Source organism: Akebia trifoliata, chromosome 16, assembly GCF_017979445.1.
Source record: "Akebia trifoliata isolate Shusen 1 chromosome 16, ASM1797944v1, whole genome shotgun sequence".
NCBI classification, from domain to species: domain Eukaryota; kingdom Viridiplantae; phylum Streptophyta; class Magnoliopsida; order Ranunculales; family Lardizabalaceae; genus Akebia; species Akebia trifoliata.
Genome location: NC_141390.1, coordinates 26,705,391 through 26,719,417, shown reverse-complemented (window position 1 = coordinate 26,719,417; position 14,027 = coordinate 26,705,391). Strand labels below are relative to the sequence as shown.

Sequence of the window (14,027 nt, the reverse complement as noted above, 5' to 3'; positions counted from 1 at the left end):
TTTTTTTTTTAAATGACGATGAGGTTTGGATCTGTAGGCTTGACTAACAGGACTAAGACAATTAGCCTCTTCAAGTACTATTTCTTGTCCAAAATCCTAATAGTTACAGATTACACCCTTTTACCAAAAATGAGAAAAATAAATACCCCAAAAAGTCTAACTATGGTGTGACCACGTGGCATGATTTACTTGTAGTATATTTTGTTACTCTCAATATTTGTATAGATTTTACTTCTCTTACAATTCTTTAAGTGGAAGATATCTTTTTATACTTTTAATTTTCATTTGTCTTTAACCTCCACAAGATCTTATCTTTGATGATTGAAGGTTGGAGGAGATAGAATCTTGAGGTTGAAGACAAGGGAGAAATTTATTTTACCTTTGAAAATAAGGGTATTTGGGTGATTTAGATATGCCCTCACTTTTTGATAAATATTAGAGACACTCTCTATGTTTTGAAGCTGTTGACATGCCTCCTTTGACTTCAATCTTTTTACTAGATTAATAGAAAAAGACCTAAATAGCCTCATCTTCAACCTTTTGCTAAAAGCTCGTGTTTTTTCTTCCTGAAACTAAGATGTATTTTTGTAATTTACTTAATCTTATATTCTATTCATCATTTTCAACTTATGATTAATCTTTTGTAGAAAATCCTAGAATTTTTTAGTAAAAATTTCATCATTTTCTTTTTTCCAAAATCATAAATCTTCAACTTCTTCAATCATCCTGTTAAAGTAACTTCAATTTGTTCAACCTTATCTCTCGACCATGCCCGTTTTCCATCTCAAATTCCTTTGTTTTACACTTTAAAAGAATATTCTCTCTAGCCTACATATTTAAAGATTGAAGTTGATAGAATCTTAAGATTGAATATGAAGGTTATAAATTTTAATCAAAGAAGTTGAAGGGGACTGATTTTGAGAAGAAAAATCAAGTATGTTATTTGTTAGAGATTGAAAATGAGGGCATTTGGGTCTTTTTTGATAGTCTATCAACAAGATTGAGGTCAAGAGGGGACATGTCTAAATCTTCGGTCTCAATGTTTAGAACCGATAATGTATTATAATAATAATTAAAAAAAGAACTTCTATTGCCACACCAACTGTTACTATTGCCACACCAATTCTTATGTAAATCAGTTGGTGCGGCAATAGTAACTCTTAAAAAAACATGATCGATTTTCATCGTTGAACCGTTCATTTATAAAACCGACAGACGGTTTTAAATCAAAATCCGGTGTTCAATGAATCTGACCGAAATTCTAGAACTCCGATCGGACCCGGTTGAACCGTCGGTCCGATCTGATTTTTAAAACACTGATGACTCTCAAACCAATTTCCGCTGATACCCGTCTTCTTGTAGATAATTACCTCAATACCATTTTCTTCTTCAAAGAAAATTCTCGAAAGTCCTGAATCACGTTCCAGATTTACCCTTACACTTCCATTTTTGTCAATTTCGACGGTCTCAAAAAATGAGGTCAAATTCGAAATTACATTGAGGGTATTTTCGGTTTTACCCACAGAGCCCACCCCACACTGTAAGGTTCGACAACCGCCACATAACCACCCCCGTTTATTCCTCACAATCTACTTACCAGTTTTTTTGTCGCATTATCTATGCCACGTAGGATCCACGTGTCAATAATAATTCTCTCCTCTTCAGCCTTCACCACGCTAATTATAAAACCCAATCCCTCTTCCATCTTTTTTCTTCCAAATCCAAACAACGAAGAGTTTCTCACTTGGTTTTTTGTTCCACACGAACGGCGATCATCCTCGCCGAAGAAATTTCCGTTCATCGTCGGAAACAATGGAGGTTCCGGCAATTGTTCCTTCTGTATCTCGCCGGAATGTTTGCATCTCAGATCTTTGCGTCACGTTTTTAACAAACTTTTCTTTAACCGTTTTCTGGAAAACGTAATCTAAAGCAACTTTGTTTAGTAGAGTTTAGAAGTTATTCGATGCTTGTTTCGCAAATTCGAAGAAAAACAATATAATAATTTGAGAGAAAGGAATCATTTTTTTTAAGAATATAAATTTTTTGGTAGATTTATTGGTTTTCAGTGAGATCAGACGGTTTTGGTGGCAATTGGATTCGAAATTTGATGAAGTGTTCTTTACGAAAGAGAAATAGGATAATCGAAGTAATCAATGATGTATTAATGGCGTTATCCTTAATTAATGCTTGATCGAATCTTTTTTGGCAGATAAGAGTAGGTTATAGGTAGATGTGTAAGAATTTTGCCTGCAAGTTCAGTTCGATCGGCTAATCTTTAGCATCATCGACCTTGATCTGATGTTTCAGTACTTTAATGTTCATGTGGTTTTGTGAAAATTCAAAAAGATTTTACAAATCTCCGATAGAAACTGAAGAGTACTGTTCTTACTGATTTGATCTCTCTAACAATGCCTTCTCCATCAAAGATCCAACCGATCGACTGTAAAACACCGAAATCATGGATCCGAGATGATCCAGTAAAGCCTGCAGCGAAATCAAGGTTGAAGAGACTCTTTGAGCGGCAATTTCCAAGCGTTTTGAGGATTTCTTCTGTGGAAAAACCTGGAAATAGTGAAACGCAGTGTAGCAAAGATGGTGGTGGCGATTTGGAGCCGAGTTCTGTGTGCTTGGCGAAAATGGTGCAAAATTTCATTGAAGAAAGTAATGAGAAGCAATCTGCGGCTGTAAAATGTGGGAGAACTCGCTGCAATTGCTTCAACGTGAATCGCTCTGAAAGTTCTGACGATGAATTCGAGTTCTATGGTGGTTTTGGTGACTCGATCACTGCCTCATCTGGTGAGGCCTGTCAAATTCTCAAGGTAAAGATCGATTGAAACTTGAAAGTCGAATCTCCTAAGATTTATGATCCATCAATTGCTTTTATTTCGAATTTCGAAACGAAGGAGGTAATATTTATTTTTAATTTTTTAATTTTTTTTTGAAAACAGAGCTTAGTTCCTTGCGCGAGTGTGGCAGAAAGAAATCTCTTAGCCGATATTGCGAAAATCGTAGACAAAAACAAGATCTGTAAACGTAAAGAAGATTGTAGAAAAATAGTCATAGAAGGCCTTGGAATTCTCGGATATAGCGCTTCAATTTGTAAATCGAGATGGGAGAAATCACATTCGTATCCATCTGGTAATCTCTCACGCTCTAATTTAACTTTTTGATGATCAGATCCTTATTTTTAGGAGATAATCTAGTTTGAAAATAGAAAATTAATTAATTTTTTTTTCAGGAGAATACGAATACGTTGATGTGATTGTTGAGAGAGAAAGATTGATAGTTGACATCGACTTCAGATCAGAATTCGAGATAGCTCGATCAACAGGAAACTATAAATCTGTCCTACAATCTCTACCGTTGATCTTCGTAGGCAAACCAGATCGTCTCCAACAGATTATCTCCATCGTATCAGATGCAGCAAAGCAAAGCTTGAAGAAGAAAGGCATGCACTTCCCTCCATGGAGAAAAGCAGAGTACATGAGAGCCAAATGGCTCTCTCCTTACACCAGAACAACATCCAATTCAGTCAAACCGGCCGAAACGGTAACCCAAACCGATACCGAAAATAAGTCTTGGTTGATCAAAATGACAAATTTCTCCGGCGAGTTTGAGCTCGTATTTGGTGAGAAAACGTCACAATCCGAAGTTAATTCCGGCAAGTTTGTGTCAGTTCCAGCGGGAAATTCAGGCAAAGAAGAGATGATCACAGTGGTTGTGTCACAATGGCAGCCACCAGCGATCAAACCGAAGGATTCTCAAAGAGGAGCAAAGATGGTTACCGGTTTAACTTCTGTCCTCAAAGAAAAACCCTAACTTTTTTTTTTGTTTTTCTTTTTTTGGTATAGAGAATCTAAATTTCATATAAACGTTTGACTTTTTAATTCCCTTCTTGTTTTTTTTTTTACTGTGAGGGTCTGTAAGAAGTAAAGCTATTAACTCTAATTCTCCACTGATACAAATGAGAATTGTAAAAGATATCTGAAATTACATAGTTTTTGTTCTTCGTTCTCTTTTCTGGAAATTTCTCATAGATTAGAAAATCCATTATTGAAGAAAGCTTCAAAGCTATACAGTATTCATTTATTTATTACTTTATTATATATATATTTGATTTTCCAGCTTTTGCAGAATTGCAGTGGCGGTTCCTTGAAGGGAAGCAAACGGAGATAAATCAGAGATAAAGCGTAAACTCTAAATACACAATTTTTTTTAAAAATAAAAATAAATAAATTCTCTCATTTTTTTTTAATTTTTAAAGAAAGTGTCTGTCTCGTTTACGAATTCTCGTGACAGCAAAGCTCGTGCCGTCTCGAACCACGTTAAGAAGACAAAGCCATATATGCTGCGTGATCTTCTCCTTCGTCTACGACTACGTGATTAAACAACCGCTAAAGCCTAAACTACTTCGTTTCTTGGGTGATTTGAAGTTTTAAACTTGTATCCTTTAAGTTTTGATGAATTTCGGAGATAATCCCATTTTTTCCAACTAACGACAAGTCCCTCCTTGACCATAGTGTTTTCTGAGAGACTAATAGAAAATGACTTAAATGCTTTTTCATCTTCAACCTCTAACCAAAAGCCCGTTAATTTTTGCTCCAAACCTGTCATAGGATAAGATTTTTTTTTTTATTTTTTTACGCTAATTTTTAACCTGAAGATTCTGTCAATTCTAAAAAACAAGATGAGTTGAAAATATGGAATTTTTTTTAGAGAGATAATAAATAGAAGGGTTTTGGCAAAGACGTAAACCAAACAGACTTTAAAAAAAAATATTCCTCTAGCTTGAAAATTTTAAAGATTTACAAATTTTAGCAGAGAAATAAAAAATTTCAGCTTAGAGGCTGAAAAAGAGGATACGTGGGTCATTTTCTATTAGTCTTTCTAGAAGCTTGTGGTCAAAAGTTTCTCTCATCAGTATAAAAACATGGGTATCTCAGGTAATTTTTTAATTAATCTTCCAAGAAGACCCCGAATTCCTGACTGGAAAACGTTTTCTAAGATGGATAAATAAAGAGATATGCTGTTACCACACCATACTGGAAAAGGTTATGGTAAAAAAAATATATATATATATGGGTCAAGTTCCATGTACTCAGATATCTACTCATTTATTTGTAACGTGCTTTGTCTTAGAGGTTAAAAGTTTTGGATTGAGTTGATTTTTGGTGAGGATGATCTTCACACCAAAAATTAGTTTAATCCGAAATTTTTAACCTCATTAAAAGTGATTTATAAAAAATGAACGATCCACGATTCTTCAACTCATAAATATAGGATTAAAAATTTTAGAATTAACTAATTTTTAGTGAGGATGATCTTTTTCGTCATAGAAATTATTCTCACCAAAAATCAGTTCAATCTAAAATTTTTAATCCACATAAGACAAAACATATTATAGATATATGAGTAGATATGTGTGTACACACGAAATCTTTAGTCCATATAACAGAAAATACATTGTAGATATATAAGTAGATATGTGTGTAGACGGATCTTAAATTTATATTATTTTTTTATTAAAAAAAGTGGACCAGGAGAACCATTGAAAACAGTGACTCCAGTATTGGGATTCGCTACTTGTTAGGTAGACGAAGGAGCGATTTTCAAACTATGTATGCATACGTCATGACTTTCAAAGTAGACTACATGAGAATGGGATAAATTAAATAATTTTCATTTACATAAAAGAAAAAAGAAAAAAGAGAGGTGATTTAGGAGGTCTATCCTCCCTTGTTTTGATGAATACTAGAGGCATCCCACTCCATTTTCAAATCCGTAGAATGCCTCTTGATAAGTTTTGATTAATGACTAAAACACCCCAATTTTCAAATTCTTCATGCAAATTTATCCATGAAATGTAACTCATTAATATTTAGGATAAGTAATTTGGCAATGGTCACTTGCTTTTTTTTTTTTTTTCTTTTTTCTCGGTATCTCTTAGTTGTCATCGATTTTTTGCCATGTCCTTTTAATTATAAAGAGAAGATTCTATCTCATTTAGATGAATCCCTAATCGGTTCATCGAATGGCTTATGGGATGCTTATCAATTTGAATGACTTTAGAATCGTGATAATCTGATGGTCTTTTTTTTCAGGCTCCTTTGTACATCCCATCAAAGAATTGTACCTCCTTGATTCGAGATACACAAGAAAAAGATTCATAGTCATCTAACTGTAAGATAATCATTAGGCATGATTTGAATTGAAGAAGACTCCTTGATTGTTCCAATGACAGGAAATTTCCTTACTTGTCCAATTTCAAACGAATCAAGATATCCATTTGTTCCAGTATAAATAGTCACTATCTGTTCTTCCACCGCGAGAGGGGCTGGTTCGGCGGCAAAGTAGCTTTGTTATGGGGTTTCCACTCTCACGTAAAGTTCTTGTTTCGATAATTCAAAAGCAGATGAGGTTTTTATTTTTTCAGAGACATCTTTTCTGAGAAAGAAGAATTAGGAACAAAAGAAATGGAAGGCAATTGCAATGGAAAGGAATTCACTTATCTTATTATTAATCAATGATTTCTTATATAGCTAGAACGACCCTCACAAATTGCGGATACTAATTTACAATCATACTCAATTCGATGGAATTGTTTCCTCCTGGTCGAAGGAGAAATTACCAAACATCTAGCATTCCCTCACGTTTGACGCTAATAGAAACTGTACTCGCTACAATTGAAACAGAAAAGAAATGATCAAAATAGAAATGATTTTCAAAGGAGTCTCTATCACTCTATCCAAAGAGTCAAATATGAAACTTCATACACCTTAAAGTTCCATTGTTCCAATGAATCTTTTTGAACTTGAAGGATGCTTCCAATGTATTTAGTTCCTCAAACCATTTGTTAATGGATGTCTCCTTTGAGATTCAACATAAATCTTATCATATCTCTATTTTGTTAAGAAGAAAGCATCTCTTGTATATAATACAATGTAATGAATTATATATCTCAGAATGAATATTAAATTTATTTTTCTCTATTTCTTTTCTATATTTTAATCTTTTCTGTTAAATATATAAATGATATTTGATTGTACAATATTCAATATTCAATTTATATTGTACAATTTTTATTTAAAATTTCCTTCATACAAGTAGTTACAAATACAATATTGATGTATACATTTTATTAACCTGAGTCAAAGTAGAGTCCAATAAAAAATTCCCAAATTATTATCGTGGGTCAAGGTTTTAAATCTCATCCAAGATCGAGACAGATATGACTCGGTATCGTCCACTAACAAGACGGATAGACAAATCAAAAGTATCGGACAAGATTTAAAATCGTGGTTCGATCTCGTTGATAGATGAGACGAGACATCAAAACAAGTTTAAAAACCATGGTCAGGAAGAGTCTAATGATGCCCAACCCCAGCATGTCCCTTAACTATGTTGTGATATTGGCATTAAGTACAAATAGAATTTTGTATACTAAAAACTTTATTTTCATAACCTGATTTGATAATCCAAAATAAAGCTTAGAATCAAAAAACTATCAAGTCCCATAACTATATTATGATATTGGCATTACATAACGATAGAATTTTGAATAAAAGCTTAATTTTCATAATCTGATTTAATAATCCCAAATTAAACTTAGAAACGAAAATATTATCAATCTAGCAAAAGCTATTGAAATCTAAAGGGTTAGGATGTTCGATTGCTAATGTGATAATTTATTGGACCAAAATCACGTTTAAAATATGTTAGTAAGGAAATTATTATTAGTGCAAATGTTTAGATTTTTCTTGAAATTCTTACTGTACAGCTGTTGTTGCAAATAACTTTATTTTAAGTGAAACTCTTTCATTAGCAACAAAGTAAGAATTTAAGCCCTATTAAAGGTCCTTTTTCTCTAATGGATTATCACTTCAGCAAACCAATATCACAGCCTTATAAATTTGATCCAAAAACTCATATTCCAATATTCAAAAAACAATTTAGTTTTAGAGATTTTAAAAATGAGTTTTGATAATATGACTTGCTAGGTGGCATACTCAATCGACTCCCTGACATGAACAAGTTCGAGAATCGTAGATCTATACGTTTCAGGACACACGACTCCCTAACGTGAACAAGTTGGAGAATCATAAATATGTACGTCTCGAGATAAACAATTCCTTAGTATACACTTTTTATGGGGAAGTGCAATCATATATCCCAAGATGTATAGATCTACGATTCTCAAATTTACCACATCAGCAAGTCGATAGAGTATGCCACCTAGTGAGTTATATTATCTCGACTCGTAAAAAATATATGGCCAACGTAACTTCAACTGTGAAAAATAACTTTCTTCATTGTTGAAGTAAGTAATATTAGTCGGCCTCTTATTTGAATTATAGGGAGCACGTGATCCTCAAACGTCAAAGCAGTCTTTATTCCTTACTTCTGATTTTGGTAACAGTGGAGAAAAAGTAGGGCTTTGTGGTCCACTTGTACGTGGTGCAGATGAGGAGTACTGGATCAAAACCTTATATATGACGTCATATTTGTAACATTAAACTAATTTCCCAACTTTGACAATAATAATTAATAATCTATATTTCTAAAGTTTTTTTCATTTTGTTCAACCTTATCTGTAGGCTGCCACGTGTTATTGTATTAAATTTCTAGAAGTAGTCGCCCCTTGATTCGCTCACAGAAGAAAGTATAATTTAAAAAAAAAAAAATAATAAATTATAAAATAATAATAAATTTGGAATCGTACTTTGCGAGTCACAAAATTCCATGAAGGGACGTGAGGTTGGACTATAGTACTTCTGTGTGGAAAACAACACATTCCCATATATTTACCATTTAATGTTACTGAGTTGCTACAGTAAATATTCGTCTTGTGATTTCACACGTAAAGATTGAAAAGTACTATCATCCAGTGTGAAGGGATCTCTCATATATTCACCAAGGTAGTACTTCTAAATATAGTATTATTATATAATTTTATAAATTTACAAATAATAATTATTATTTATATAATTTTAATTTTTTATTTAAAAAAAAATTATTCTTTCATAATTAGAAGAAAATACTTTCTTTAATAACTTAGTAAGATTTATCACATTAGGAATCCAACACTACAATCATATAGATTTTATGGAAAAACTCAGATTTTAAAAAAATAAAAAATAAAAAAAAATTTGAACTCTTGTCTAAGATTTTGAAAATGGATAGATACTTAGGTCCTGTATGGATACATCTCTCGTGCAAAAGCAAAAACCTATTCACAAGAGTAGAAATTGTCAAGAAACTCTATTCAAACTCAGTGTTAATTTTCACTGAACTCTTGTCAAAATTAAAATTAAAGTTAAACAATAATTTTTTTTTTTTTAAATTGATGGAATTTTGTCCTCTACAACCCTAGAGCCTGGTAAGGTATTGTCAGACTCAAAAATTTTAATTTATTAAAATTGGCTTGAGAATGACTTAACAATGCCAAACCTAGGCCAGCTCAGCTCATTAGCATATTTTATGTGTATATTAATGTATAAATAAATGTATGATTTTCCAACAAAAAATAATTATATAATATTCTAAACAAGTTTTAACTCTTATTTTGCTAAAAATAATATCAAATGATTACAAAAAAATGTATCAATTTAATGTTTACTGAACCCAAAAATCAACTCGAACCTTTTCAAATTGGGTTCAACGTAGCCAATTTAAGCTTTATAGGATTATAGAGTTAATTTAAGTATAACATAGCTCTTTAAGATCTATTTATGGCTCAATAAGGTCGGCCAAGTCACCACAACAAAAGAGAAAACTCTAGGATCAAAGTCAATAATAAAAATACAAGGTACATCTCGAGGAGTAGAAGTTGAAAAAGCTTCTCCATAGACTCTACTCCACTTCTTCGTAAAAAAAAAAAAAAACAAAACAAAAAGCAGCTTTGAATCAAGATGTCCATTTCAGAATTTTAAAGAAATAATCGCTTTTACATGATATGTCACCTTAAATTTAATCCAACCTTATTTTTTATGTTTTAATAAAAATTAAATAATTGTAACTTATTTTGTTCTAGAATGAACTTATTATTATTTTTTTGTTAAAAAAAATAATAAAAGTTTGTTCGAATTAGATTTTGTGCCACGTGTGATATAAATAAGATAATTTCTACAATATTTTGATAAAAGGTGGACCCACCTTTGAGATGGCTGATCCACCGATAATTCTGTAGAACTTGCTTAAGTGGGTCAATGTGTACATCATTAATGCATTAATGAGGGGTTACTTGACTTTAGATCGAACAACCCAGTTTTGAAAAAATAATTAAAAAAAATTGGTCAATTTCTTTACTTCTATTTTAGATTGACTTGACCCAACATTACGTCTTGAACGAGATTTGGGGATTACGCGGAAGCCTTATCTCTATTAAAAGAAAAAAATTACACAAAATTACAATTTTTTTTTTTTGGTAAAAAAAATTTCTTTTGAGGGCCAAGAAGCTAAAAGTCGAGTCTGAAAATCTTTGCCAAATGCGACCTTACTTATTTTGTCAGTTGATTCTTTCATCTCTTTTCTTTGTTGATTTCTTAGATCTTCTTTAAATTCGTGTTGTTTTCAAAAGTTAGATATCAAAAATCCTAATGAGGGAACCATATATTATTTTCAACTGGCGTGGATTTATATCGGCGACACTTGCCCTCACAAGAATTTTTGAAATTTATGAAAATATATGAGTTATTGCGTCAGATAATAGCGGTGGATAAGAAAATCTGTTGCTATTGCACCCACAAATTTTTTTCCTCTATTGATTGCCCCCACGAGAGCAAAATCCTGGCTCCGTCCCTTATTTTGAATAATGCTGAAGTGACCTCAGACTAGAATCTCATATTGCACTTCTTGATGTGAAAGTGTATGAGAATCATAGATGCTTTTCATCTAGATATGAGTGAAAAGTTTCTATGGCTCTTATCCACTTTCATGTCAAGAAGTGCGATATGAGATTCCAGCTTGAGGTCACTCCAGCACGACTCTATTATTTTTTCATGTCTTCTTTATTTAACCATCAACAAAATTAGTAGAGAAATGGATCCAAGATTAATAAGAAAATAAATAAAGATGCAACCACACATAAAAATACAAAGGTTTTTTATGATTTCCTTAAGATTGAACTACGTCCAGAGATCCACACCGATTCCATTATGAAGAAAAACTTGTGGAATGCAGGTGTTAGCTAACTTAGATGGTAAAGTCTTTGGGTGATAATGCTAGAGACCAGAGTTCAAATCTTGCTAGGACCGAGTTACTGAACTTATTAAAAACATGTTTACCAATAATAATAAAAAATTATGAAATGATGAATTAATTTGGGATTAGGCTTCACACGTCATAACAACTTTATCCTAAAAGCTTGGGATTAGCTAAATTAATTTTATTCATACAATTATGTCTAAAATCACATTTTTGTTGTTAATTTCAGTGTTTATATATATTACTTAATAAGTAATTCATGTTTTTTTTTTTTTAAATTTTCTCACTCTTTTAAGATCTTCAACTTCCACATTTCTCCAATTAGGAATTAGAATTATAATCGACCTTTGTTGTATATAAAAGACCATATCAATCAATTTTCTCTTAATTAATCTTTAATGATTTTATTTTTAATTTTCTATTTATTATTTTTATACAAACTTTCTACAATAAGCTAGCTGATATAACTTCAAATCAAAGGCAAAAGTACCTAAGGCTGACCAGATGAAGCCTGGGATTTTATTTCATTAATATTATGGGCTGGGCTTGAATTTTCAGAATAATATGACCATAATTGGGCTCATCTTTTACTGAAAAAGCTTGGACCAGCCCAGAACAATGGTCTATCTGTTATTTCTATTCTTGGGTTGGGCTTGTACTCATCAGGCAGAGTTTGAATGGGTCCAGTCCTTGATTTTTACTGTGGTCAAAGAGTTGGTTATTGGAAAATATTGAGTTATCTCAAATATTCCCCAAAATCTGGAAATGTATGTCAAAATCACCCTTAAATCATGAAAATTTTTAACTAGAAATTTTTAAGGGTTTTTTTAAAAGCTTTTATATAGGTTTGAACATGGTACTAAAACCATATAATTCTTCACTTAATGGAAATAATGTATCCACCTCTCACAGTGCCAAAACATGTCTCATACTTCACCATCTCCCTCGAAAATTCTCAATTTCTGAAAATATATTTTAAGAAGAAAATTAGATAATAAAGAAGATTGTTTTCAAATTTTAGGAAGATAAAGTGAACTTTATATCTTTGAAAATTTGAAAGACTAAAATGATAAAATACATATGACCCACTAAAACATATGCGGTGAAAACGTGGTTGATGTGACAAGTGCGCAGAAGTGTAGATCTTTTTCATTGTGTATTCCGAAGAAAAAAATCTATAGTTCTGTGCACTTGCCACATCAAACACGTACTTTCTATGGGAGCAGATCCTCTTTAACACCTATTTCCTATAGAACTTTCTCTAAGGTGAGAGAGAAAGTCCCTTGTGTCGATGACATAGATCTAATTTATAATTTTTTTTTATTTTTTTGATCCGACACATTGAAAATGGACTGTCATTGAACCGTCAATTTTCAAGTCATTTTGAGTGGTTTAGTTTTAATTTGTTGTTAATGCGGCACTACAAGAAATAGACACTACAGAGGATCCGCTCCCACATTTTAGTGGGTCAATTTATCGTGATTAAATTTAAAAAGAAAGAAATAGACGTGTCTTTGAAGGAAGGGCATCGACAAAGTAATTGTCAACATTGTGGTTTATTATACTTTTGATGTAAGATTTTAGTTCTTTCTTTCTAGATATAGATAGAAAGAAAGAACGAAAGAATCAAAATAGGTTAACTTTTTGACCCACATATTTCACAGATTGTATAAATGACTTTGGGACCACTGACTGTATGTTAGCCCAAAGCACCTGATCAACTGGTGGGTCTAGTCAGTCAATGTACGGTCCAGATTTGATCAGTCAAATTTATACTTGGAGTGAATATTTATCAAACACTAATGTTGGGGTGACATTGGGATTTACAAGCGATTCTCAAGGTGCACACATAAGCGTAAATGTTTTTTACTCGTATCTTAAGAAAATACATCTATGGTTATGTGTGCACTCCCTGTCAGAAACGTGAGAATCACAGTAAAGCCCAATGTCACCCCCAGCACGACGAAAATTAACTTAAATATATTGAGGTTGAAAAGATTTTTTCTTTGTTAGGCAAAAGTAGATTTGATCGCTTTAAAGTTTGATTGGGTTCCTTTAAAATCGTGAGCTCTAATCATCTTTTTTGTTTTATATTATTTTGTTTTTGTTCTTCATTTTTTGTTTTTGCTTTTTTATTCAAGTTTGGTTAACAGATACAGCAATCTTTATAGAAAAAGAGAAAAAAACATGATTCTCTTATTTAAAACCATACACGTTTGGCTAATTAGATGGGGAGTGATATTCTGGAGCTGCAATCCATAATCCTTCTCAGGACTGTCATATTATAGCCAAAATATGTATCTTGGTATTCTTCACTACCACACCCATAAACTTACAAGGTTATGATTTTCAAATATTGATCAAATCATTAAAAGTCATTGATTAGTCCATAGACGATAAAATAATCTAGATGGATTCCGACTAAGACTGCAATTTGGGCGGGTTGGAGGGTAAATCTATGCTTAACCCAAATAATAGAACCCTCAACCTGGACTCAACTCAACTTGACCTTCGGCCCTAAGCTCACTAACCCAAGTTTAACCCAAGCTTTATATTCTAAAATTGGATTGACTGTGGGTTAGCCCAAGTTTAAATAATTTTGGTGGTTTGGTTGGCTAAAACTAGTTGAATAACCCTAATTTCATTTTGATTAACATTATATATATATATATATATATAAAACATAAAATATAAAATTAATAGTAAATAAAATCGCGCACGACCTTTAAATCCACCATTGAGAGAATATTTATACAAATCACACCAAATTAAAATTCACAATAATATCAACTACTTGTCCACAAGTCATAATAAAAAGATGGAAT

General features: G+C 32.2%; 1 protein-coding gene across 1 annotated transcript; it reads left to right on the top strand.

The window, feature by feature from the left end:
• The first annotated feature begins 1,706 nt into the window (after positions 1-1,706).
• LOC147383121 (uncharacterized) lies at positions 1,707-4,010 on the top strand. Its single transcript, XM_086428995.1, has 3 exons — positions 1,707-2,819; positions 2,949-3,138; positions 3,239-4,010. Exons 1-3 carry the CDS (start codon positions 2,409-2,411, stop codon positions 3,817-3,819), a joined length of 1,182 nt encoding a protein of 393 aa, XP_086285121.1. The 5' UTR covers positions 1,707-2,408; the 3' UTR covers positions 3,820-4,010.
• The last annotated feature ends 10,017 nt before the right edge of the window (positions 4,011-14,027 follow it).

Coding starts and splice junctions, on each gene's coding strand:
- LOC147383121 (XM_086428995.1), top strand. CDS start 2,409: ATGCCTTCTCCATCAAAGATCCAACCGATCGACTGTAAAACACCGAAA. Junction 2,820..2,948: donor AGGCCTGTCAAATTCTCAAG/GTAAAGATCGAT, acceptor TTTTGAAAACAG/AGCTTAGTTCCTTGCGCGAG. Junction 3,139..3,238: donor ATCACATTCGTATCCATCTG/GTAATCTCTCAC, acceptor TTTTTTTTTCAG/GAGAATACGAATACGTTGAT.